At 40.1% G+C, this 24,110-nt stretch overlaps 4 protein-coding genes across 5 annotated transcripts; 3 read left to right on the top strand and 1 right to left on the bottom strand.

Moving 5' to 3' along the window:
* Positions 1-2,949: 2,949 nt before the first annotated feature.
* On the top strand, positions 2,950-18,052 carry LOC108811373 (BEACH domain-containing protein C2). Of its 2 annotated transcripts, none has more exons than XM_018583422.2 (32): positions 2,950-3,212; positions 3,455-5,498; positions 5,826-6,610; positions 7,199-7,951; positions 8,310-8,444; positions 8,705-8,809; positions 8,943-9,056; positions 9,158-9,234; positions 9,387-9,468; positions 9,754-10,080; positions 10,317-10,915; positions 11,216-11,300; positions 11,462-11,656; positions 11,831-12,379; positions 12,466-12,609; positions 12,694-13,173; positions 13,374-13,516; positions 13,676-13,745; positions 13,862-13,945; positions 14,082-14,138; positions 14,232-14,300; positions 14,382-14,468; positions 14,573-14,689; positions 14,851-15,000; positions 15,101-15,185; positions 15,274-15,394; positions 15,470-15,566; positions 15,650-15,763; positions 16,073-16,445; positions 16,523-17,265; positions 17,355-17,477; positions 17,640-18,052. In XM_018583422.2, the coding sequence occupies exons 2-32, from the start codon at positions 3,506-3,508 to the stop codon at positions 17,685-17,687; spliced, it is 8,904 nt and encodes a 2,967-aa protein (XP_018438924.1). In that variant the 5' UTR covers positions 2,950-3,212; positions 3,455-3,505; the 3' UTR covers positions 17,688-18,052. The 2 variants fall into 2 exon arrangements, with proteins under 2 accessions (XP_018438924.1, XP_018438925.1); XM_018583423.2 differs by having other exon boundaries at positions 2,950-3,240.
* Positions 18,053-18,196: 144 nt separating this feature from the next.
* Positions 18,197-18,803, top strand: LOC130496001 (uncharacterized). The gene is given in 4 exon segments (XM_056987721.1): positions 18,197-18,502; positions 18,505-18,542; positions 18,614-18,695; positions 18,698-18,803. Coding segments are annotated over 4 exon segments (447 nt in total). The 5' UTR covers positions 18,197-18,256; the 3' UTR covers positions 18,779-18,803.
* A 79-nt stretch (positions 18,804-18,882) lies between these two features.
* LOC108806359 (cytochrome P450 704C1) lies at positions 18,883-20,995 on the bottom strand. Its single transcript, XM_018578451.2, has 4 exons — positions 20,423-20,995; positions 19,654-20,286; positions 19,340-19,540; positions 18,883-19,237 (listed from the first exon to the last, which is right to left on the bottom strand). The coding sequence occupies exons 1-4, from the start codon at positions 20,942-20,944 to the stop codon at positions 19,049-19,051; spliced, it is 1,545 nt and encodes a 514-aa protein (XP_018433953.1). The 5' UTR covers positions 20,945-20,995; the 3' UTR covers positions 18,883-19,048.
* A 218-nt stretch (positions 20,996-21,213) lies between these two features.
* On the top strand, positions 21,214-24,093 carry LOC108806510 (uncharacterized). Its single transcript, XM_018578652.2, has 13 exons — positions 21,214-21,347; positions 21,454-21,775; positions 21,866-21,957; positions 22,047-22,069; positions 22,157-22,400; positions 22,479-22,574; positions 22,641-22,756; positions 22,839-22,919; positions 23,037-23,160; positions 23,244-23,293; positions 23,383-23,509; positions 23,607-23,704; positions 23,815-24,093. Exons 2-13 carry the CDS (start codon positions 21,456-21,458, stop codon positions 23,929-23,931), a joined length of 1,488 nt encoding a protein of 495 aa, XP_018434154.2. The 5' UTR covers positions 21,214-21,347; positions 21,454-21,455; the 3' UTR covers positions 23,932-24,093.
* The last annotated feature ends 17 nt before the right edge of the window (positions 24,094-24,110 follow it).

The following is a 24,110-nucleotide window of genomic DNA, read 5'->3' as shown; positions in this document are numbered from 1 at the left end:
TTTAGCTATAATAGTAAGACGCTGTTAATGAATCGTAACAGTATAATACTTATAATGTACAAAGATTTATAACTTCACAAGCGATGGAACTAATGATTTTATGATTCCAAGTTACAACAATTATAAAAAATCATGTCAAGCACTCTCTGTTCTTGGTTGCAAGATTTTCTTATCATGGGGGTGGTTAGAGCATCATTAACCATAGCATCTAATATGGGATGCTTAATCAATTTTTTAACAATAAAAAGATGTTAAGCAATTTTCCTAAGCAACTTCTAATAAACCTCCTCCAATGCAAGCATCTTATTCATGGATTCTTAAAAAAAAATTAGGAAGTTTTGCTCACTTACCTAACCAGCAGATGAAGCAATCAAGTAGTCAGATCATTCTGATCTTTGCGTCATCCCCGCACCATAAACCTCCAACAAATAAGCTGTCTTTGCCTCCTCACATGATTCATCTACGCAAATAACCAATAAACTACCTTAATTAGCATTCACAAATAATCAACTTGTTTGAACAAACCAGCAAATGGTTCTAAAGAGTTTTCAGACAACAATACAAGACACTCTCTGTCTGATCTGTTAAAACCGTAATCACAATCAGACAAAGCTTCAAACAACAATACACTTAACTAAAGCTTAAAACCGTAATCACAATCAGACAAAGCTTGAAACAACAATACACTTAACTAAAGCTTAAGACCGTAATCACAATCAGACTAAGCTTGAAACCGTAATCGGCAAAGCTTTACAATGACACACAAAAGTGTTATCATAATCATTAACTTAACTAAAGCTTGAATTGAAACGAGAAGGATGCAATAGTTGGGAAGTGAGAACTTATCTCCAACAGTCATCGGCGGAGGAGCCAACAAAGTCTTCGGCGGAGGAGACAACAGACTCGTCGGCGGAGGAGCCAACAGAGTCCTCTTCGGTTTCGATCGTCGGTTTAGGCCGAGAAGGCGGAGGAATCTCCGTGAGGAGACGTCGTCTGTCGTTGGTTTCGATCCTTGATCCGATAGAGAAGACGAGACTCTGTGAAGACAAAAGAGTCGTCCTCAGTTCCGATCGTCGGTTCCGATCAATCGGCGATTGATCAGTGAACGCGGAGGAGATCGTTGGGTCTCTCCTCTTGACGGAGAAGACGATGAATCGAGACAGAAACGAAAAAGAGAACAAAAGAAAGAAAGAAAAGAAAAGAAAAGAAAAGAAAAAGAAAAAAAAAGAAAGACCAAATCAAACAGTGACACATGGTTTTAAAGAGTTGTTTCTAGCGATGAAGAAACCTCATCTCTGGCCAGTGATCAGATTTCAAACGGATGAATTGAGCAGACTTTTGGCGTTGATAGAGGAGTCTCAGTTGTTGTGGGTTTCACCAGGGGAAAATAGAGGGGCGGCTTTCATTGCTCAAAGCGTAATGAGGCAAAGAAGATTTCAATCTTATGTGGCCAATGGTCATCCGGAATGGCTCTTTGAATTCTTTGTTAATGAAAGCAGGGCCCTCTGATTTTTGCTTTGTTGTGTCCTTCTGTGTCTGTTACAGAAGTGGAGTGAGTTTGAACTCTTGGAAGGTTGTTTGAGTTCTTGTTTTGACAGCGTCTGTCGTGATGTGGTTTGTCGTGCTCGGTTGTAAGTTCTCGTTGTAGATCGTCTATCTTTCCAGATTAATATAAATTCAGATGTTTAAAAAAAAAAAAACAGTGACACATGGTTTGAAACCCACCAAAAATTCGTTCACAAAAAAACCTTAGCTAAGTATCGAAGTTAACTTGGGTTATTATTTGTGATTTAATTAAATCATTCTTTTTGTCTAAGCATTCCATTAAATGCTGCATTAGGGCTTGAAGAAGCCTAAGTATCCAAATAATATTGGGCCTAGGTTAAGCCCATATACTACTATAAAAGCCCGTAAATAACTATAAAGCCAACAATATATAAAGAAATACATTTATTTAACATGATTACTAGATTTTGACCCGCGCTTTTAAAGCGCAGGTTTATTTTCCTTTACGTTTTTTTTTAAATTGACAAATATTTAAAAAATGTCATATTTTCATATATTTGTTTTTTTTTATAAAAAACTTAAGCTTTTTATCTTTCTTTATCATGTTTCATTTTAAATGAATATAGGCCTGATCACAATATCCGGACCCGAAGAACCAACCCAAAACCAACCCAAAAATCAGGGTCTCGAACCCGATCAGACCCGGGGTAAATATCCGAATGAATTCTAAATTGCTATATCCGAAGAACCGATCCAAACCCGATCCGAACCGAGAATTAAATGAGTACCCGAAGATACCCGAAATGTGAATATATATCTAAAAATATATGTTATAATTATATTTATAATTATTTTAATATTTTAAATTAATATCATAAGTTAACTATAGTAGTCATTTTTAGTACTTTTGAGTATTTTTGGATAAAATATGATAGTTTGGATAAAAGTTTATCCAAAAAAACTGTATAGAATGGATATTTTTGGTTAATTTTGGTTACTTTTGAGAAATTTGGATACAAAAAATTGAACCGAATCGGATACTTTGGTTACTCCGAGTATAAATAACCGAACCCGTTTTAGATATTTTGGTTATTTGGTTATTTTTCAGGTTCTTATGCATGAGAACCGAACCCACCCGGATCCGGAAAGATCCGACTCGAACCCAATCCAAAAAAATAAAAATTGAATCTGATTTGTTAATCGGTCTAAATGGCCCAAAAAAAATGATGTGGGCAATGGGCTGGATTTAAAAAAAATGACCCACTATAGATTTATTATTAATATTACTTGATTGCCCTTAATGAAATATGCAATGTTATTAAAGAAAGAGGTATTTTTAGTAAAAAAGCCAATGGGATCCTTCTTTAATAGTATAGATGCATAGCGAAATAAATACTTGATTGAGTTAATTTCTAATGATAATTGACTTTCATGTGTGAGAAGGTTGCTAAATCAAACAGAGTCTCTCTCTCTCCTCCTATTTCTCTCTCTCTCCCGCGCGCCCAAGTCGCCTCCCTTCTCCGATCGTCTCCTCTCTCTCTCTCTCTCTCTCTCTATACTTCCGTCGTCTGCTGAATCTTTCGCATTCTTCGTTGCACCGCCTGAGGAATCAGAGATATCCCATCCAGATTCGCTGGACTTCATCTCAGTCGCTTCCGATTCGCTTTCCTTTGCTTCATTTCTCAACATTTTCTCCGCTCCGATCCGTGCGTATTCTCTTCCGATTCGCGGAATGTATATATATATATATTTTTTTTTTCAATACAAATTTTTCGAAATCTCCCTAATCGTTATAAGATCTGCGTATGTCCAATCCTCTGATTTAATGTTTATACTGTGCTTGAGCATTTAGTAGATCTAAGTTAGTCGTAGTGCATTCATCTGTACTCTGTGTTCATCTCCATCAACCGTCAGTGTGTACTTAAACTTGATGTCTAACATGTGGCAGGTGAGAACACGTTGCTGTGTATGACTGTACTCTCCTCTACAAGTTGAAACAATGGAAGAAGATGATGAGAGGAAGCTCGCAGAAGCTTCTGGTCATCATCATCCTGATATGCCTAGTCCTCCCGTGCAGGATTGGGTAGAGGCGTTTGATTCAGGGGATTCTGGTTTTACTGCCAAGGATGATGCGGCTGGTGGAGACTTCAAGGATGATGATTTTGAACAAGTTTCTCTGGGAGATCAGGAGAAGTCTGCAAACGTAGTATCACATGGTGACGTTAAGGAGCCTGGAAGCAGTTCAGTTTCTGACCATGAGAGGTCTTCGTTTGGTGGCGCGGCCGAAGGGGTTGCTTATCACTTGTCCGGGACTCAGGAGGCGTATGATTTGATGCCCATGGATGATGTGCAAACTGACAGACTTTCTAGCCCTGGTCCAGAGAGAGAGGCAGCTTATTCCATGACTCAGTCGGTTTCTGCAACTAGTTTGGATTCTTTTCCCCATCCGGAATCTGGATATTCCCCAGTTCATTCCCCGCAGAAGCCCAAGCCAAAGGCGACAACTTCAAATGTTTCTCCAGAACTACTGCATCTAGTGGATTCAGCCATCATGGGGAAGCCTGAAAGCTTAGACAAACTAAAGAATGTTGTTAGCGGTATTGAGAGTTTTGACTCTGGAGAGGACCCCGAGAGCACTGCGTTCCTTGTTGTTGATTCTCTTATTGCCACCATGGGTGGAGTTGAGAGCTTTGAAGAGGATGAAGATAGCAACCCTCCTAGTGTCATGTTAAATGCCCGTGCTGCAATTGTTTCTGCTGAGCTTATTCCTTGGCTACCTTGTTTAGGTGATAGCCTTCATTTCATGTCCCCGAGGACCCGAATGGTTCGGGGATTGCTTGTTATTTTACGATCATGCACGAGAAACAGAGCAATGTGTTCGACGGCAGGGTTATTGGGGGTTTTGTTGCGATCAGTGAAAGAGATTATTTCTAAGGACGCTGATATGAAATGGAATGCTGCTGCTGTTTTGCTTCTATGCATTCAACATTTAGCTGGGCACTCCCTTAGTGTCGATGATTTACACAGCTGGCTTACGGTTGTAAAAACCACGCTAACAACAGCATGGTCAAGTCCGTTGATGCTTGCTTTGGAGAAGGTAATGAGTGGAAAGGAATCAAGGGGACCTGCTTGTACTTTTGAATTTGATGGTGAAAGCTCTGGTTTACTTGGTCCCGGAGAAAGTCGTTGGCCCTTTACAAATGGGTACGCGTTTGCAACATGGATATATATTGAATCATTTGCTGACACATTAAATGCTGCAACTGCGGCAGCTGCAATTGCTGCTGCTGCAGCAGCCAAGTCAGGGAAAACATCAGCAATGTCAGCTGCAGCGGCTGCGAGTGCACTCGCTGGTGAGGGTACTGCTCATATGCCACGTTTGTTCAGCTTTTTGTCCGCTGATAATCAGGGAATTGAAGCATATTTTCATGCTCAATTTCTGGTGGTTGAGAGTGGTAGTGGGAAAGGAAGAAAGTCTTCACTGCATTTTACCCATGCATTTAAGCCTCAATGTTGGTATTTTATTGGCCTCGAGCATAGCGGCAAGCAAGGACTTCTGGGGAAGGCAGAGAGTGAATTACGGCTGTATGTTGATGGATCCTTGTATGAAAGTCGTCCTTTTGATTTTCCTCGTATATCCAAGCCCCTCTCTTTTTGTTGCATTGGCACAAATCCTCCTCCTACTATGGCTGGCCTACAACGTCGCCGTCGTCAGTGTCCTCTGTTTGCGGAGGTGGGACCAGTTTATATATTTAAAGAACCGATTGGTCCTGAAAGAATGGCGCGCTTGGCTTCTAGAGGTGGGGATGTTTTGCCTTGTTTCGGCAATGGGGCAGGCCTCCCTTGGTTAGCTACAAATGAACATGTACGTAATAGTGCAGATGAAAGTAGTCTTTTGGATGCAGAGATCGGAGGATATACCCACCTGCTTTACCACCCTTGTCTGCTGAGTGGGCGGTTTTGCCCAGATGCTTCACTTTCTGGAGCAGCAGGTGCCTATATATGCACTCCCTTTTAATAAAGTTTAAGATCAAAAAGCTCTTTGAAAAAATTGATAACATTAATTCCCGAAATATTTTCTTTGATATGCTTTATTATATGTTATCAGATTCTTATGGCTGATTCGTTATCTCTGTCTTTGATTTACTCTTTCCCTCTGTCAATGATTTTCTTTTCTTTTCGTCGTTTTGCTTCTTCTTCATTATCGTACAAACTTTGTGCGTCTTTCTCCAGCTATGAGACGGAAATAGTCATTTTAACTCTTTACTGTAGCTTCAACAAATCTTTTTAATCTGCTTTTTATCATTTTCTTTGTTAAGGCACTCTAAGGCGACCAGCTGAGGTCCTTGGACAAGTCTATGTTGCCACGAGAATGAAGCCAGTGGAGTCCTTCTGGGCCCTAGCTCATGGAGGACCCATGTCTCTACTTCCTCTGACTGTAAGCAACGTGAATAAAGATAGCTTGGAGCCATGTCCAGGAAACAATCCATTGTCTTTGTCCACAGTTACTCTTGCTGCACCTATATTTAGAATTATCTCAGTTGCTATTCAACATCCTGGGAACAATGAAGAGTTGTGTCGTACTCAGGGACCCGAGATTCTGGCCAGAATTCTAAGTTATCTTCTACACTCACTTGCATCCCTTGATAGGAAGCATGATGGAGTAGGAGAAGAGGAACTAGTTGCTGCTATTGTTTCGTTGTGCCAATCTCAGAAGATCAATCATGTTCTTAAAGTGCAGCTCTTCCGTACACTGCTATTAGATTTGAAAATATGGAGCTTGTGCAATTATGGACTCCAAAAGAAGCTATTGTCATCTCTTCAAGATATGGTTTTCACTGAAGCAAAAGCTATGAGGAATGCCGATGCTATTCAGCTGCTTCTGGATGGCTGTCGAAGATGCTATTGGATGACTTCTGAGCAGAATTCCGTGACCACTTTTCCTCTTGACGGGAATACGCGTCAAATGGGGGAAGTTAACGCTCTTATTGATGAACTTCTGGTCATTATTGAACTTCTGATGGGAGCAGCATCTCCTTCTTTAGCTGCTGATGACCTCCGTCGATTGCTTGGTTTCATAATTGACAGTCCACAGCCAAATCAGGTAACAGTTTTCCTTACTGTTCTTCACTAATCACAATTAGGCAATTGAAATAGGGAAGCAAAAATTTTCCATGCCGGGTATATTGGTTTCTTATGTAAAAATAAACTAGTGGCCAACCTGTAAGTTTTTTTCCCTAGTTTTTATATGCTCTCTGCCCCCAATACTGTTTGGCGTGGATGGACGTTTTTTCTTTTGATTATCACGTGCGTATCTCTAATATTTTTGGTTAATTGAATATCCATTGCCAATTCGTCCTCCGCCAACTTTTTAGTAATGCAGTCCACTTCTGGATCTTAGCGTCTTTTGCAGGTTGTTTGCACTATCACTACCCATAAAAATAGATTAAGCGACAATAGTCATAGTGTGTAGACTTGAATTCTGGAAAACCATCTTACAATGGTTTGCATGGTGAAATGTGGATCACTTTGCTAGAGAATATTCGAACAGATTGCACGTTTCCTGTGTTGTTGCTAGAGAATATTCTAACAGATGGCAGTTTTCTTGTGTTGGTAGTTAGGAAAAAAATGGTAAGGACCATTAAAAAAAATACGTGTTTTCTGACACTGTTCAACCTTTCCGTATTTTTAGGTTGCGAGGGTACTACACCTTATGTATAGATTGGTTGTACAGCCAAATGCTGCAAGAGCTACGATGTTTGCAGAGGTATTTATAACATCCGGTGGGATAGAAACACTTCTTGTTCTGCTTCAGAGAGAAGCTAAAACTGGTGAGGGCAATGTTTTAGCTGGTAAGAGTGAAACAAGGTCATTGTCTGATCAGAGTGAAAAGAGTCAGTTCAACGAGTCTGGTTCGGTAAAACAGCTGGAATCTGATCCACACGATAATGAGATTAACATTGACCCTTGTGGTCCTGATGGAAATTCTGGTGAGGATGACAATGTAGGGTCTTTGAATGAATCAGAGTCAGTTCAACAAGAAAAAGAGGTCAAATCTGCTCCTGTCATTTGTGATAGTGACTCGGCTTCCATTTCCAATTTCAGAAATACTGAGAGAATATCGTCTGAAATTGGTGGTATAAGTCTTTCAATAAGTGCTGATAATGCAAGAAATAACGTGTACAATGTCGACAATAGCGATGCTGTTGTGGTCGGGATCATCAGATTGATTGGTGCGTTAATTTCTAGTGGGCACCTAACATTTGATTTGGAGGGCCGTTCTGATGTGACAAGTAACATCCTGGGTAGTGGGCTCCATGAAAATGGAGGAACAATGTTCGATGATAAAGTTGCATTGCTTCTATTTGCTTTGCTGAAAGCATTTCAAGCTGCTCCAAACAGGCTGATGACTGACAATGTTTATACAACTTTGCTTGGGGCCTCGGTATGTACTCTTGATATTCCATTTTGTTTAATTTGTTTAAGAACATTCCAGTCGTGAAAAACGTAAAGGTTTCTTTCCTGATTGCAATGGTACAAAGTCTCGATGTGTTGCTGCATAGTTATTTCGCTTAAAACGTTGTGCTTTTTTGCTAAAAAGGTGTGAAACTTGTTGAAAGTTGGTTCTTATCCGGACCGAAGAAATACTATCTTCTTTACCATATACTGACCATCATATTTAATATGGTATTGTGATGTGCGGTCACATTATGTCAACAATATATATTTGGTCTATGTTTATTCTCGTAGATTTTGTTGTGCGGTTTAAAAATTATATCGTGCTCATGGGTGCTTTCTTGCAGATTAATGCTTCATCAACAGAGGATGGCCTTAACTTTTATGATTCAGGTCACCGTTTTGAACATTCCCAACTTTTGTTGGTTCTGCTGCGGTCTCTGCCATTTGCGTCTAAGAATCTCCAAAGCCGAGCACTTCAGGTATAAGTCGTAGTTGAAATATTTCCCGACTTTCAAGATCCTTGTAAAAGGTGCTTGAGATACTCTAAACTCTGGGCTGTATAAATTTCAAGCTACTAAGAAATATTACGAGCATTTTTTGTACTCTACAAAGCTGTCAGGAAGACTAATCAGATTAATTGCCTGAAATTTTATCTTGTGGACTGTTTTCAAACGCATTCACTTGTCCAGTATCCTCCACAGTCGGACGTACTTTCTGAACTTGCTCTTTCTTTTGTCAGGATCTTCTTTTTTTGGCTTGCAGTCATCCAGAAAATAGGACCAGTCTGACAACAATGGAAGAATGGCCTGAGTGGATATTGGAGATACTGATCACGAACTATGAGGTACTCATCTAACCTTAGAACCTAGATCTTTTCCTTCATGTTTGTTTATTGTCTAGTTATGCCTGCATCTTTTAAAGAGTGAGTAAATTGTAGAAGCATGTCCTAACAACAGCTATGATTATTGTGTATACAGAAGGATGCAGGGAAGCAGTCTGCTTCAGCCGGTTCTTCTGAGGTCGAAGATCTGATTCACAACTTCCTGATCATAATGTTGGAACATTCAATGCGGCAGAAGGATGGTTGGAAGGTAGATTTTTGTTTTAATTGTCTATTGGTTACACCTTAGCTCTCTCTCAAGCTACACTGTTTCAATTATAATTACTTGCGGCGTCTATTTCCTTCTTACAGGATATCGAGGCTACAATTCATTGTGCAGAGTGGCTTTCTATGGTTGGTGGTTCGAGTACTGGGGAGCAAAGAATTAGGTATTTCCATGTGCATCTTCATCATTTTTTCCAGAATTTTGTTTTCGAATTGACTTTATTTTTCTGTGCTATTTATGTCATATCTCCTGCTGATCTTGTCATACCCTAGTGTCCCTTCCCTGTCATTTTTTCTAACATTCTACTCCTTGAAGGCGCGAGGAGTCATTACCAATTTTCAAAAGAAGGCTCTTTGGTGGATTGCTAGACTTTGCTGCTAGAGAACTACAGGCTCAGGTAACTCCTTTTCTTCACAATTTGTTGTTTTATCTTATAAGTGACCACAAAATGGTTTGTATGCTTTCAGAAGTTCCATGTATAGTAATATAGACAAACCCTTCCATTCCTGGAAAGACCTTTAGATAACATCTCAGAGAGTTTGCTTGCAAGCAAACACTGCTGTAAAGCTTTTTTGGTTTCCCATATTACTCTTCTAAGCATATGTGTGTGTTCACCTGTCTTGTTCGACTGGGATAGAACTAGATGTTTTACCTACATAATCTTTTTTCTTTCCCTCAACAGACTCAAGTTATTGCTGCAGCAGCTGCTGGTGTTGCTGCAGAGGGTCTAGCACCAAAAGATGCAAAGGCAGGAGCAGATAATGCTGCACAGCTTTCTGTTTTCCTGGTGGAAAATGCAATCGTGATTTTGATGCTTGTCGAAGATCATTTGCGGTTACAAAGCAAACAAGCTTGTGTAGCAAATGCAGTTGATGCCTCCCCGTCTCCTCTATCTTTTGTTTCGCCCCTTAAAAATCGCACAAGCACACTGACAGCAATAGGGGAATCATCAGAGGTTTCTAGCAGTCGCGCTTCAGTGTCAAGTGATTCGGGAAAGGTCCCGTTAGATGTAAGTGGAGAATACTCCCAAACGCCTACTTTCTCTAAATTGGACTTTCCATCATGCTTATAATTTTCAGTATTTCCTTATATTGTTGATCTGTTCAGATTTTTATTTGTCAGCTTTTTAGTTTGGTTAATGCCTCATTTTATATACATTATCAAGTTTTAATTTCGTTATTTGGGATTCTCGTACACTTTTATGTTATGGACACTTAAGTTATCTTTCCTTTTCTTTTCTTTCAGATACTCGCTTCAATGGCCGATGCAAGTGGACAGATTTCTGCAGTCGCGATGGAGCGCCTTACTGCTGCCGTTGCAGCTGAGCCCTATGAATCTGTTTCATGTGCTTTTGTTTCATATGGCAGCTGTGCCATGGATTTGGCTGAGGGTTGGAAGTACAGGAGTCGATTGTGGTATGGTGTTGGTTTTCCTTCTAAAACTAGTTCTTTTGGTGGTGGTGGCAGTGGTCCAGACTCTTGGAAGTCTACTTTAGAAAAAGATGCTCATGGAAACTGGATTGAACTTCCTCTGGTTAAAAAATCTGTATCCATGCTTCAAGCTTTGCTGCTAGATGAGTCCGGACTTGGAGGTGGCCTTGGAATAGGTGGAGGATCTGGTACGGGGATGGGAGGGATGGCATCCCTCTACCAGTTGCTGGACAGTGATCAGCCCTTCTTATGTATGCTTCGAATGGTGCTTCTATCTATGAGGGAGGAAGACTATGGCGAAGATAATATGTTGATGAGAAATGTAAGTCTTGAGCGCTCCTCTGGAAATTCGATTTCACTAGATACCGGTTCTCAGATGTCTATGCGACAGTCACGATCAGCATTATTGTGGAGGTAACTGAGTGACATATACCTCTCTCCCTTCATTGCCAATTGGATATCCATCTGTTTAGATACTTTGTTTTAGCATTTTGGAGCCGAGACAATATGATGCTCTGAGTTCATTTGTGTTCCCAAGTCACTTGTGGGTCACTCAAGATGATGACTACGGGGCATATACGATTTTGTATTGAATTATTTGCAGATAATTTTAAAATATGGTATCTAATGCTTGATTTTTAGTTAACAATGGATATTTTCCCTGGTTCTGCTGTTTATCAGGAGAAGTTTGACTTTTTTTTTGTTTAATCTCAGTGTGCTTTCTCCTATCCTGAACATGCCAATATCCGATTCAAAGAGGCAGAGAGTACTTGTTACTGCATGTGTTCTCTATTCTGAGGTTAGTTCTTCCCTAAATCTGATTGGCATGCTTAATGATGTTCTAGTCTCCAATATTCATGTTGATATAGGGAAAGTTACACATCTTCCCCTGTTTTGCTTCTTATGCCATCCTTTCGTTCGTCTTTTTGGGGGGTCTTATTTCTTCAAAAATCTTTGTAGGTATGGCATGCTATCAGCAGAGACAGAAAACCACTCCGTAAGCATTATATAGAGGCCATTGTACCGCCATTTGTTGCAGTCCTCCGGAGATGGCGACCACTTTTGGCTGGCATCCATGAACTTGCCACTGCTGATGGTATGAATCCCCTTGTCGTTGATGATCGTGCCTTGGCGGCTGATGCTCTCCCCGTCGAGGTAGCAAAAAATGTTAACATTCCCTTTGTTTTATGTTTCTAGAATGGCCATTATTGATTTCTAGTTGCTGGGATGCTGCTTGAGCCCTTAAAATTTTACCTTAAGGGTTATGTTAGCTTTAGTTTTTTTGTTTTTTAGTTTATCGTATTGAGCTATCCAAATCTATCTGTTTAGGGCGCTCTTTCTATGATAACTCCGGAGTGGGCTGCTGCTTTTGCATCACCACCTGCTGCAATGGCTCTGGCTATGATAGCGGCAGGGGCAGCTGGTTGGGAAGCGCCACCACCTCCTACACCTTCACATCTTAGGCGCGACTCTTCAATGCTTGAGCGTAAGACTGCCAAACTCCAGACCTTTTCAAGCTTCCAGAAACCGCTGGAGGCTACAAAAAATAACATACCACCTCGACCAAGAGATAAAGCTGCTGCAAAAGCGGCAGCTTTGGCAGCTGCACGAGATCTTGAACGGAATGCAAAGATTGGCTCTGGAAGAGGCCTAAGTGCTGTTGCAATGGCTACGTCTGCGCAGCGGAGAAATATCAGTGACATGGAGCGTTTACAGAGATGGAACAGTTCTGAAGCTATGGGAGTGGCATGGATGGAATGTCTCCAACCAGTGGATACAAAATCAGTTTATGGAAAAGATTTCAATGCTTTGTCCTACAAATTTATTGCTGTACTCGTTGCAAGTTTTGCTTTAGCACGTAATATGCAAAGATCAGAGGTTTGCTTTCCGCTTATGTCACACTTTATTGGTTTTTTGAAAGGCGCATACTCTGACCCCACCTTTTGGTTCAACTTTCTCATCAGATTGATAGGCGTATGCAAGATGGTATCTTAGCAGCAAATCGCCTAAGCTTGGGAAGCCGTGGTTGGCGCAAATTAATTCGTTACTTGGCAGAGATGAGATGTTTTTTTGGGCCTTTTGGAGATGAGTTATGCAGTCCGGAACGTGTAAGTCATTTTTACTTTTTTTTTTTTTTAATTTAGCACATGTTTGAGAACTTTCCGAGTGACGTGATATAATTAAACATCCAGGTTTTCTGGAAACTTGATTCTATGGAAAGTTTTTCGAGGATGCGACAGTGTATAAGGAGGAATTATTCTGGGACTGATCACCTCGGGGCAGCAGCAAACTATGATGATCAGGCAGACACTAAAAGTGATAATGCTAGCAAGGGTTCTCCATCAAATCCTCCTGTTCTGGCTGCTGATGTAATATCGATGGAAATAGCATATGAAGATGATGAACATGGAGAGGGTGATCATCTTGATGTCAAAGTCAATTCTGAAGAACAGAGAAGGGTAAATGAAGACAGGATAGCTGGGTCACATGAGCATGCATCCAGAACTTCAGCAGGAACTAGTGATCTTCGACCTTCGAATGACCTTGAACTAGCCCGAGATTCATCAGTAGTAGCAGCTGGCTTTGTTCCTAGTGAACTTGATGAAAGGATTCTTCTTGAGTTCCCCACATCTATGGTCCGGCCACTAAGGGTTGTGAAAGGAACCTTCCAAGTATGTTTAACTGACCTGAACGTTTTGGATTTTGAACAAGTAGCAAACACGAATAGAGAGAGAAATTGGATACTAGCCCATTAGAATAGTTAGATGCAGTGGAGTCGAGAACTGTGGCATGCTTATAATTGGCTAGAATTCCCAAATATGCTTTTTGTATGGATTTCTGGTTGCTAATCATAACTACTTTGCCTTCTCAGATTACAACACGGAGAATAAATTTTATTGTTGACAACAGCGAAAACCAGCATATGTCTGATCATTCAGATGGGTCTCAGTTAGGTGACCAAGAAAAGGATCGTAGTTGGCCAATGTCCTCTCTTCATCAGATTTATAGCCGAAGGTAAAGTTTTATCATCAAAATTCTGTTTAGCTCGTATATTCCCTTTGATTATTTCATTTTGTTATCTTTTGGTTAAATGTTCCTCCTTCTCAATGGGTTGTGTTCCATTTCTATTCGCCCAGGATTAGTGACTGTGATCTATCTTTGATTATTTCTCAGATATCTCCTGAGAAGGAGCGCCCTGGAACTCTTTATGGTCGACCGTTCAAACTTCTTCTTTGATTTTGGGGTCTGCATCTAAAACTCTTTCTACGTATGATATATGTATATTTCCAACCTTTTTATTCCAGGTCTCCTTATACTATAACCAATTACTTGTCCCAATTTTGTTGTTTAACGCCATAGAGTACTGAAGGAAGAAGAAATGCATATCGAGCCATCGTTCAAGCAAGACCTCCTCACTTAAACAATATCTACCTAGCAACTCAGGTTTGTGTTTTTTTCCTTACTATCTTCATCCGCTTAGCTTTTGAATTACTCTTGGTCCATATTGTTCTTTAATGAGGGATTGATAAAGCACTTTCTGTCCTGTGCTGCAAACTTACATATATTGTTACTTCTTTAGAGGCCGGAACAGCTTTTGAGAAGAACTCAGTTAACGGAGCGCTGGGCTAGATGGGAGGTACCGATAAACCGCACATTCACACTTGTCATGCATTTTTTTTTTATCATTTTCTGAGAATGAAGACCCTCCTCATCTGCATAACTTCTGCAGATTAGCAATTTCGAATACTTAATGCAGCTTAACACGTTGGCTGGTCGTAGTTACAATGACATTACTCAGGTAAAATCTTGTGATCTTTAGCGTTTTCTGTGAACTTGTCAATTTCGTTTCTTCCTTAATGAAATATCTTATTCTTTGCAGTATCCTGTTTTCCCGTGGATTATTTCTGACAACAGTTCAGAAAGCCTGGACCTTTCAAATCCATCGACCTTCCGAGATCTTTCAAAGGTGGTTTCCGTTGCTGTTTGCTTCTAAATCTTCGTTCTAAACCTGTATATGATGGATTATAAATTTAGAGAATCTTGTTGTGATGTGGGTCTGTATATGCTCAGCCAATTGGTGCATTGAATCCGGAGCGGCTGAAAAAATTTCAAGAGCGATATTCTAGCTTTGAAGATCCAGTCATCCCTAAATTTCACTATGGTTCGCATTACTCAAGTGCTGGAGCGGTAAGTTTCTCTTGTCTATAATATCCTGCAACAACACATCCGCAGTTTAAAATTTTGTGTTCCTCTGAATCTTGGAAGAAGACAATGATACTATTTTTGATGTAGCTGGATGAAGTTTGTACACCTTTTGATATGTTGTCATTATTATCTCATGTGCGCAGGTGTTGTATTATCTTGGAAGAGTTGAACCGTTCACAACCTTGTCAATTCAACTTCAAGGTGGAAAGTTTGATCATGCAGACCGCATGTTTTCAGACATTCCCGCCACATGGAATGGAGTTTTGGAAGACATGAGTGATGTGAAAGAGTTGGTAAGTATTGGTTTCCCTGAAGCATCGAATAGATTTATTTATCCGCCTCTACTACCTCAGCTGCCCCATCCATATTTTGCCACTAAATTTTGCGTTGCAGGTTCCAGAGATGTTTTATCTCCCTGAGGTGCTCACCAACGAAAATTCAATCGACTTTGGTACAACACAGTTGGGGGAAAAGCTTGGTATTGTGGTTTTCTTCCTTGTCATAGCTAAATTTATGCCTGGCTGGTGAACATTTCGTTATTTGATGCGTTGTTTTATATCTATCAGATGCTGTAAAACTCCCTCCTTGGGCCAAAAGCCCAGTGGACTTTGTACATAAGCAACGAAGGGCTCTTGAAAGCGAGCATGTATCTGCACATTTGCATGAATGGATTGATCTCATATTTGGGTAGGTTTCCCCCCCTCCCCAGCACGTTTTTCCGTGACTTAGTTTCCTCCTTGTACTTAAACCTATTCATTTTAGGTATAAGCAACGCGGCAAAGAAGCTATAATGGCAAATAACGTTTTCTTCTACATTACCTACGAGGGGACCGTTGATATTGATAAGATCACAGACCCGGTAAGGCACCTTTGTTATACTGTTGGAGTTGCTCAGTTACAGTATACATGTTTTCGTGACTTGCCTGTGAATATGTAATGAAGGTACAACAACGTGCTACGCAAGACCAAATAGCTTATTTTGGGCAAACACCGTCCCAGCTATTAACTATTCCTCACATGAAAAGGATGCCGCTGAAAGATGTCCTACATATGCAGGTAACTTCAAGTCTCAGTTTGGTTTTGCAATTCTCTTAGTCAACACCTCTTTTAATCATTATCATTTCTCTGAGCGTGGATTATTTTGAAGGTCAATAGGTTCCTTAACAACTTTTATCACAATGAATAGTGTTTTGTTATAGAGGTCTGTGTCATAAGGTTTAGCAAAGAGTTTTCTTTGACTCTATGTGAATATAGGAGATTCTACCATACAGTGTTCTTGGAGAAAATTAAGACATAATTATCGTATTACGATATATCTCTGCTACAGTTACTATTGCACTGAAGGTTATTTTGAATTTTTGGCAGACCATTTTTCGAAATCCAAAAGAGATAAAACCGTATGCTGTCCAAAATCCGGAACGCTGCAACTTACCAGCCTCAGCCATTCAGGCATCTTCAGATAGTGTTTTGATTGTGGACATGAACGTGCCAGCAGCTCGTATTGCGCAGCACAAGTGGCAATCAAACACCCCTGATGGTCAAGGTACTCCTTTCCTCTTTCATCACGGGAAGGCAACGGCGACGCCGACTAGTGGTGGATCATTGATGCGCATGTTCAAGGGCCCAGCTAGTTCCGGAACCGATGACTGGCAATTTCCCCAGGCACAGGCATTTGCCTCATCAGGAATCAGAAGTTCGTCTGTAGTTGCTATTACAAGCAATGGGGAAATAATCACAGGTAATAAGAAAAGCAGTTTTGCGGTCCCCAAGTGTGTTGGTAATGTATTTACAGAAATCTTTGTGTGTTTCTTATAGGTGGACATGCGGATAATAGTATCAAGCTAGTCTCATCCGATGGAGCAAAAACTCTGGAAACGGCTTTTGGGCACTGTGCCCCTGTTACATGTCTGGCTCTGTCTCCAGATAACAACTACCTTGTGACGGGTTCACGGGACTGTACTGTTTTGCTGTGGAGAATTCACAAGTCGTCTACTTCTCGAACAAGCGTGTCTGAGCCATCAAGTGGCTCTGGAACGCCTTCCTCCGCAAACAACACGAATCTGGCCAACACGTTGGCAAATAAAGGCAAAAAATGTCGGATTGAAGGCCCAATACAAGTGCTCCGTGGTCACCGAAGAGAGATAGTTTCTTGCTGTGTCAGCTCAGATCAAGGAGTGGTTGTTTCGTCCTCGGAGTCTTCAGATGTTCTATTGCATTCCATCAGAAAAGGAAGACTGATCAGACGATTGGTTGGTGTGACGGCTAACTCTCTTTGCATTTCATCTGATGGGGTTATTATGGCATGGAGTAACTCGGAGGGTTCTATAAGCGTCTTCACCATTAACGGAGCTCTGATTGCCAAAGCGAAACTTCCTTTCTCTTGTAGCATAAGTTGCATGGAAATGTCCATGGATGGTCAAAACGCCTTGATTGGGATGAACTCATGTTCCAGCATGGATTACTCGAGCAGTAATGAAGCATCAAAAGATGGCAAAGAAATCGAGAGAGTGGATGTTTCATCTCCTTCAATTTGCTTCCTCAACTTATACACACTACAGGTATTATCGATAAGTACTCTGATAGAAGAGATAAAGTAAACAAACGGGTATTTTTTTTTAATTTGGTCTAAACAACTTGTCATATGTAGGTATTCCACGTGCTAAAGCTTGGTCAAGGGCAGGATATAACCGCACTGGCTCTAAACGTTGACAACACAAACCTCTTAGTTTCCACGGAAGATAAACAGTTGATAATCTTCACAGATCCGGCTGTAAGTTTATCTATTACCATTTGAGCCTGGTTCATCAAATTGTTATCATATAATAATAGTAAGCCTGGTTCTGTACATAGTTCACGAAAGCACAAATAATTTATATTGTTACTCATCATAGTTCATGGGTAAAAATCCGCGTGTTTCAAATGTGACTTGCAGTTAAGCTTAAAGGTGGTGGATCAGATGCTGAAGCTTGGGTGGGAATGAGAGAATAGAATCAAACCTTGTTGATACAAAAACCTACCTGAAAAATCTCAGGTTTGAATATTCGGAAGTCCGTCCACCAAGCTTATTAGAGAGATCCTAAAATGTGATGGACATGTTTGGTTGTCTTGTTCGTGTGTAACATATGTAAAGTATGTTTAGTTCCAGTAAAAATTGTTCCCGCCTATTGTCTTTTTTTTGACAACTTATTTCTTGCTCCATAGTCATTTTGGAGATGGTTTAAAGATCAAAAGGCTTCTTGAGTTTGTTATACACATACACACCAAAGCTTGAGTTTGTTTCTTTGCTTCGTTCTGTAGATTTGTACTTTTGGCGTGTAAGAAGAAAATGGTGTTTTGCAGTTGTTCTATTAATATTCATTTATTCACAAAAAGTCGTTTTTTCTTTCTCGTAAAGTCGTAAATTTCATGAACCAAAATTATTTAACAAAATCTGGTGAAAATGCAACGAAAAATACATTTCAAATGTTATTGAGCTAACATATATTTTGTCACCAACTACAAGTTCCATAAAACTAAGTAGGGCTGCCTCTCTCAAGTCGTTACAGAGAGATGGGAGGGAAAGGAGAGAAGAGGAGAGAGAAAAACTACCTAGCTGCTGACGGCCGGACCGGCGAGACTCCCTTTAAATTATGTAATAATCAGAATGTCAAGCCTGGGAGTGATTTTGAACAGAGAAATGGTGAAGGCTACATAACCTCGTCTGATCAGGAGAATGATGTAACATTGAACAAGGGAGATGAAAAGAGAAAGATGAATCAAATAAACGATCTTCGTTTCGAACAGGAGCTTGCGGAGTTTTGGATGGTCTGTTCAAAAGGAAAGAACGCAAGAATAAGTAAGTTTTTGTGTAATGGGCCACTCCTTGTAAGCCAGATATATGTATTGAAGCTTCCTATTTTGATAAAGGTATTGGGAGGCCAAGAAGCAGAAGAAGAATCAAGGAAAGACAGAAGATACGCTCAGAGAAAACTTCCAAAAGCATGAACAGATATCAGGTTCGGTGATGTGGTTCAAGCTCCACCAAAACTGGCTGTTGTTCCAAAGGTATATAGTCTCACTATAGATTTCTAACTGTAAGAAAAATCTCAGGAACGTAGCTTATGTTATCTGGTTCAAATGATTGATTATATCTAGTCCCATCATTTAATATAGTAATCTTACAGAAAACATTATGATAGTTGAGTCAATCCAGAGATCTCTTTCAATATATAAAAGCGGATTATTTAGTCTTAAAGGGAATTGTTTTGGTGTTTATTGCTATCTTTCACAATGCTTTGGTATACAATTAAGTTACATGAAGCAGTGACTAACAAAGTGTGGCAAGTGTTCTGTTACTTTAAATCAAGTGCTTGTCCTTGGGATTGCATAGAGATGGAGTCCACCTTCGATATGGAGCGTAAGCATTCTCTTGTAACGCACGTTGCTCTTCTCATCGACCAATTTGAAGCGAAAGAAGTGAAGAAGTGCCATTGATACTATCTTCATTTGCCGGTATGCAAAATCCTTGCCTAGACAGATTCTTGGACCAGCCTACATACACACACAGTCAAAGAAACAAAACATCTCAGGTACATTAGAAGAGAATGTCTTCACTCTTAACCACCACATCTGGGATAGAGAGAGCGTACGAACATGAAAGCTTATGAATTTGAAAGGCGATTCTGGTTGGAACACGCCATCCTTAAGCCATCTCTCTGGCTTGAACTCCTCAGCATCTTGTCCCCAAATATAACTCATCCTTCCCATTGCGTAGGATATATAGTAGACATTATCCCCTCTCTTCACTCTATATCCATCTGGAAGTATATCATCATTTTCTGCACACCTTGTGTCCTTTAGAATGGGACCAAAGAAAGTGTTATATTATATCCTCATTGGTTTGGTTAGTTAGCTCTTTAAAAAAAGTTACAATCACAGAAGAATCTTAAAGGAGTTGTTATTTTTACCACAGGGACAGCAGGGTAAAGCCTTAAGGTCTCAGACAAGGCTGCATGGAGATACTGCATCCGATCAAGAGCCTCTTCACCTATACTCTCAACGAAACCATTCACATCGGTTGTCTTCTCATGACTTGACGTCACCTCTCTGATCTCTTGTACGATCTTCTCCTGAACGAGCGGGTTCTTGCAGAGCATGTACAAGAACCAAGAGAGTGACGCAGCGGTTGTGTCCTTCCCAGCGATCATAAAGCTCAAGATTATATCCCTCAGGTACTTATCATTCATCGTCTCCGGATCTTTCTCACTCTCCACTAGAAATCTAGATAATATATCCTCTCTCACAGCCACAGTGTTGTGTTGTTGTTCCTTGGCAAGCTCTTTCCTCTTAGTGGTAATGAGTCTATAAACAAACCTATCTATAGTAGCAACGCTCTTCTTGAGCCTAGCTTGTGATCCGATGTTGAGAAACCACTTCACCTTCCAAAGCGGATCGATGAATCTTAAACTAGTCGCATCGTTGCCTTCATCAAAAGCCTCCATGAACTCTTCCCCTTCTCTGCTAAACCCATCCAAACACTTCAACTCCACACCAAACCCCACTTTAAAAATCGAGTCCAATGTGCATCTCATCAACATATCCTAAACATCAAAACAAAAACAAAAAGTTACCCTTTTGAGAAAGTTTCCAAATTTAAAAAAAAAAACAGAGTCTCAAAACTACCCTTTTGAGAAAGTTTCCAAATTTATAAAAAAAAACAGAGTCTGAAACCTTTACCTGAGCATCAAAAGACTTTCCAGAGAGACCAAACTCAGTTACAAAACCAACGAGCTTAGACGCGTTCGTCCTAAAAACAGAGCAGCTAAAGTCTCTCAAGACTCTAGCGGAGAACTCGAAGCTAGCGAGCTTCCTCTGCTGCCTCCACTTCTCTCCGTCCACGGCGAAGATACCGTGCCCCAGAAGATCTCCGAGATTCTCGCGGTTGTTTTGTCCTTTGGTGTAGTTGTCGAATCTCGTCTTGAGAATATGCTCCACGTTGCGAGGATCGGCGGTTAGTATCTCGCTCTGTCCTAAGCCCAAGAACCTGAAAGTCGGTTTCTTTCTCGCGATCTCGGTCTCGTAGTCGTATAATTCGTCTCTGTGGAAGAAGAGGTCGAAGATGGTGGCGTGTACTGGAGAGTACTCCTTGTCGTTTATGGATTTTCCGGTGAAGATTCTGAGAGTTAGGTAGATTGTGAAAGATAGAAGGATGGAGATTGTGGTTGCTACTACGATAGCTATGCTTGCCAAAGTCTCCATTTCTTTTTTCTTCCTGCTTTGGAAGTGTTTCTCTGTTTTGTCTTTCCGTTGGTAAAGTCAACACAAGAGGTATGAAGAAGAGGTGTTAAGAAGAAAGAAGATCTGATTGGGCCCACAGATGAGGCCCATTATAGACATACAGGCCTTTCTTAAACGAGTTTGAATGAGATATACAAACATGAATGAGATATTCAATTTGATTCCTCTCTCAAAGGCCCAAAACCAAGGCCTTTTGAAATTAGTTCGAACTCTCTTTCGGACGCAGAGGCTTACGAACAATGTGACATATTCAACCTTTGCGTCTTTTCTTCGTTTCCACTTCATCAAAAATCTATCTTAATCCACTGGTAATTCTGATTCGATTTGATTCCTCTCGGACATGAATTCATCCGACCAAAACATGGTGCGATTGAAACCAATTCTGTCTTTTTAATTATTTATTTATTTATTTATTTATTTTGTGTTAGTGTTATTACCACTGTTCAATTAAATCTTTATTTTTTCGTTAGATATGAGTTTCTTCAGAGATATAATCGATTCGTTTAGCTCAATCCTCACCGAAGAACACAATCATCGTCACGAAGAATCTAATAACGTATCATCATCTTCATCTGGCTCCTCCATGAACGTTGTCGATGGAGCTGCGGTTACAAACGAACGGGTCGCGTATAAGCTCAAAGGATACTTCGAATTGGCGAAAGAGGAGATCGCTAAAGGCGTTAGAGCAGAAGAGTGGGGTTTACGCGAAGACGCGCTTCTTCATTACAGAAACGCTCAGAGGATCATGACCGAAGCTACCTCCACCCCTTCTCCTTCCTATATCACTTCCAAGTATTATTATTATTATTTCTTCTTTCAATTTTTTTTTATTTTATTTTATTTTATAAGGTTTTGATTAGTTGGTGTTTGACTTGTGTATAGTGAGAAGGAGAAGGTGAGATCGTATAGAGAGAAGATTTCTAAATGGCAAAGTCAAGTCTCTGAGAGATTGCAAGCTCTTGGTAAACGTGCAGGTGATGATGCTGATGATAGATACCTGTGAGTTCACATTGATTGGTTTGCTTGTTTCTGACATCAATGTGCGTTTTTTGTTTTGTTTTAGGTGTTGGAATGTCTGAGAATAAGGTATTTTTCTTTACTTCTTTCTCTGTGTTTTTGTTTTTGTTCTACTTTAGGAGAATGTGATGTTTTGTATATTTTTTTTAAGTGCAGAGAAGTGTAACACCTCCTTCTTCAGCTTCAGCTTCAGTTTACTCGACAGCGTCTAATAGAAGAGTTTCATCACCAAAGACTTCTTCACTTCCCAGAGGTGGCGGCGTTGGAATGGCGAGGAGCCTCCCTAGAGATGGTACTACTAACAACCCGAAACCTGCGAATGGATACGATGATAAGTTAGAAGAGATGATCAACACAACTATAGTGGACAGAAGTCCATCTGTGAAGTGGGATGATGTCGGTGAGTGTGTGTGTGTGCCATTGTTCTGCTTTTTTTTTCTCGGATGGAATCAGACTTATGGTTGAACTATTATTGCAGCTGGACTTGATGGAGCTAAACAAGCTTTATTGGAGATGGTTATATTACCGGCGAAACGAAGAGATTTGTTCACTGGTCTCCGAAGACCAGCTAGAGGTAAGAAAGATTTGTTTCTTCTCTTGATACCTTTGTTCCTTGTTGAAAAAGTTCTTCTTTGGTTAGGTCTGCTTCTCTTTGGGCCACCTGGAAATGGAAAAACAATGCTTGCCAAGGCAGTTGCTTCCGAGTCACAGGCAACATTCTTCAACGTCTCAGCATCTTCATTGACATCAAAATGGGTGTGTGTGTGTTTACTTTCTTTTGTAATAGGGCTTTTCATTTCAAATATAAGACAAATTGACTTTCCTGGGACTGTATCAGGTGGGTGAGGCTGAAAAGTTAGTTAAAACGTTGTTCCAAGTTGCCATATCCAGACAACCCTCTGTGATATTTATGGATGAAGTACCTACTTCTTTCTCTGTCTTATACGTTGTTTTTTTATCCGTGTCAAGACTGGTTTCATGGTTTACTGATCAACATATTGTCACTTGTATATCTGAATGTTACTCTGGTTTACAGATAGATAGTATAATGTCTACAAGGTCGATCAGTGAGAACGAAGCAAGCAGAAGGTTGAAATCAGAATTCCTTATCCAGTTTGATGGTGTGACTTCTAATCCTGATGATTTGGTCATTGTCATCGGTATGCTTCCTTCTAATTCAGTCCTTCATCAAACCCCAATATTCACTCTGTAACCATCATTTATGGATGTAATGTGGTTGCAGGAGCTACAAACAAGCCACAGGAGTTGGATGATGCAGTGCTTAGAAGACTGGTAAGAACATTATCGCCTTCAGGATTTTCATGTCAACTTTGTTAGGTAAAGAGAATATTATATGCTTTGAATTGTATCACTTTGAGTAGGTAAAGAGAATCTACGTACCGTTGCCGGATTCAAACGTCAGAAAGCTTCTTTTTAAAACTAAACTGAAGTGCCAGCCTCACTCTTTATCCGGTGGCGACATTGATAAAATCGTTAGAGAAACCGAAGGCAAGTTTTATTGTATAAAGAAATGTTATAGTATCACCACCACCAGGATGTAGTCTAATAAATAATAAGCAGCATATAAGCTTTACTTATGTAACAGGATACTCAGGAAGTGATCTACAAGCGTTGTGTGAAGAAGCTGCAATGATGCCAATCAGAGAACTCGGTGCAGATATTCTCACCATCCAAGCAAATAAAGTATTATACTTCTAAACTCTCAAGTCCTGCAAAAACAATTTTGAAGTCTCTTTCGAGTTGAAAAAGATTGTTTGTTTGTTTGATGTTTTTAATGTTTTTTTTTATTACAGGTGAGACCGCTAAGGTATGATGATTTTAGGAAGTCAATGGCAGTGATCAGACCAAGCTTGAGTAAAAGCAAATGGGAAGAGCTTGAGCGTTGGAACTCTGAGTTTGGCTCTAATTGAGTTTCTTCTTGCGAGTAAAAAGTGTTTGTTGTCACACTTGTAAATGTTCAGACCGATTGTAATATGGTGTTTAGCTAAAGAAAAAAAAACAACAAAACAATCGAAATGATTTACATTACAATGTTACAGAAAGCAAGATTGATATTTAAAATGGATTATAGAGGTGGAAACAGTAATTG

This window comes from Raphanus sativus, chromosome 6, assembly GCF_000801105.2.
Source record: "Raphanus sativus cultivar WK10039 chromosome 6, ASM80110v3, whole genome shotgun sequence".
In the NCBI taxonomy this organism is placed as follows: Eukaryota; Viridiplantae; Streptophyta; class Magnoliopsida; order Brassicales; family Brassicaceae; genus Raphanus; species Raphanus sativus.
This window is presented reverse-complemented; position numbering and strand designations above follow the sequence as displayed.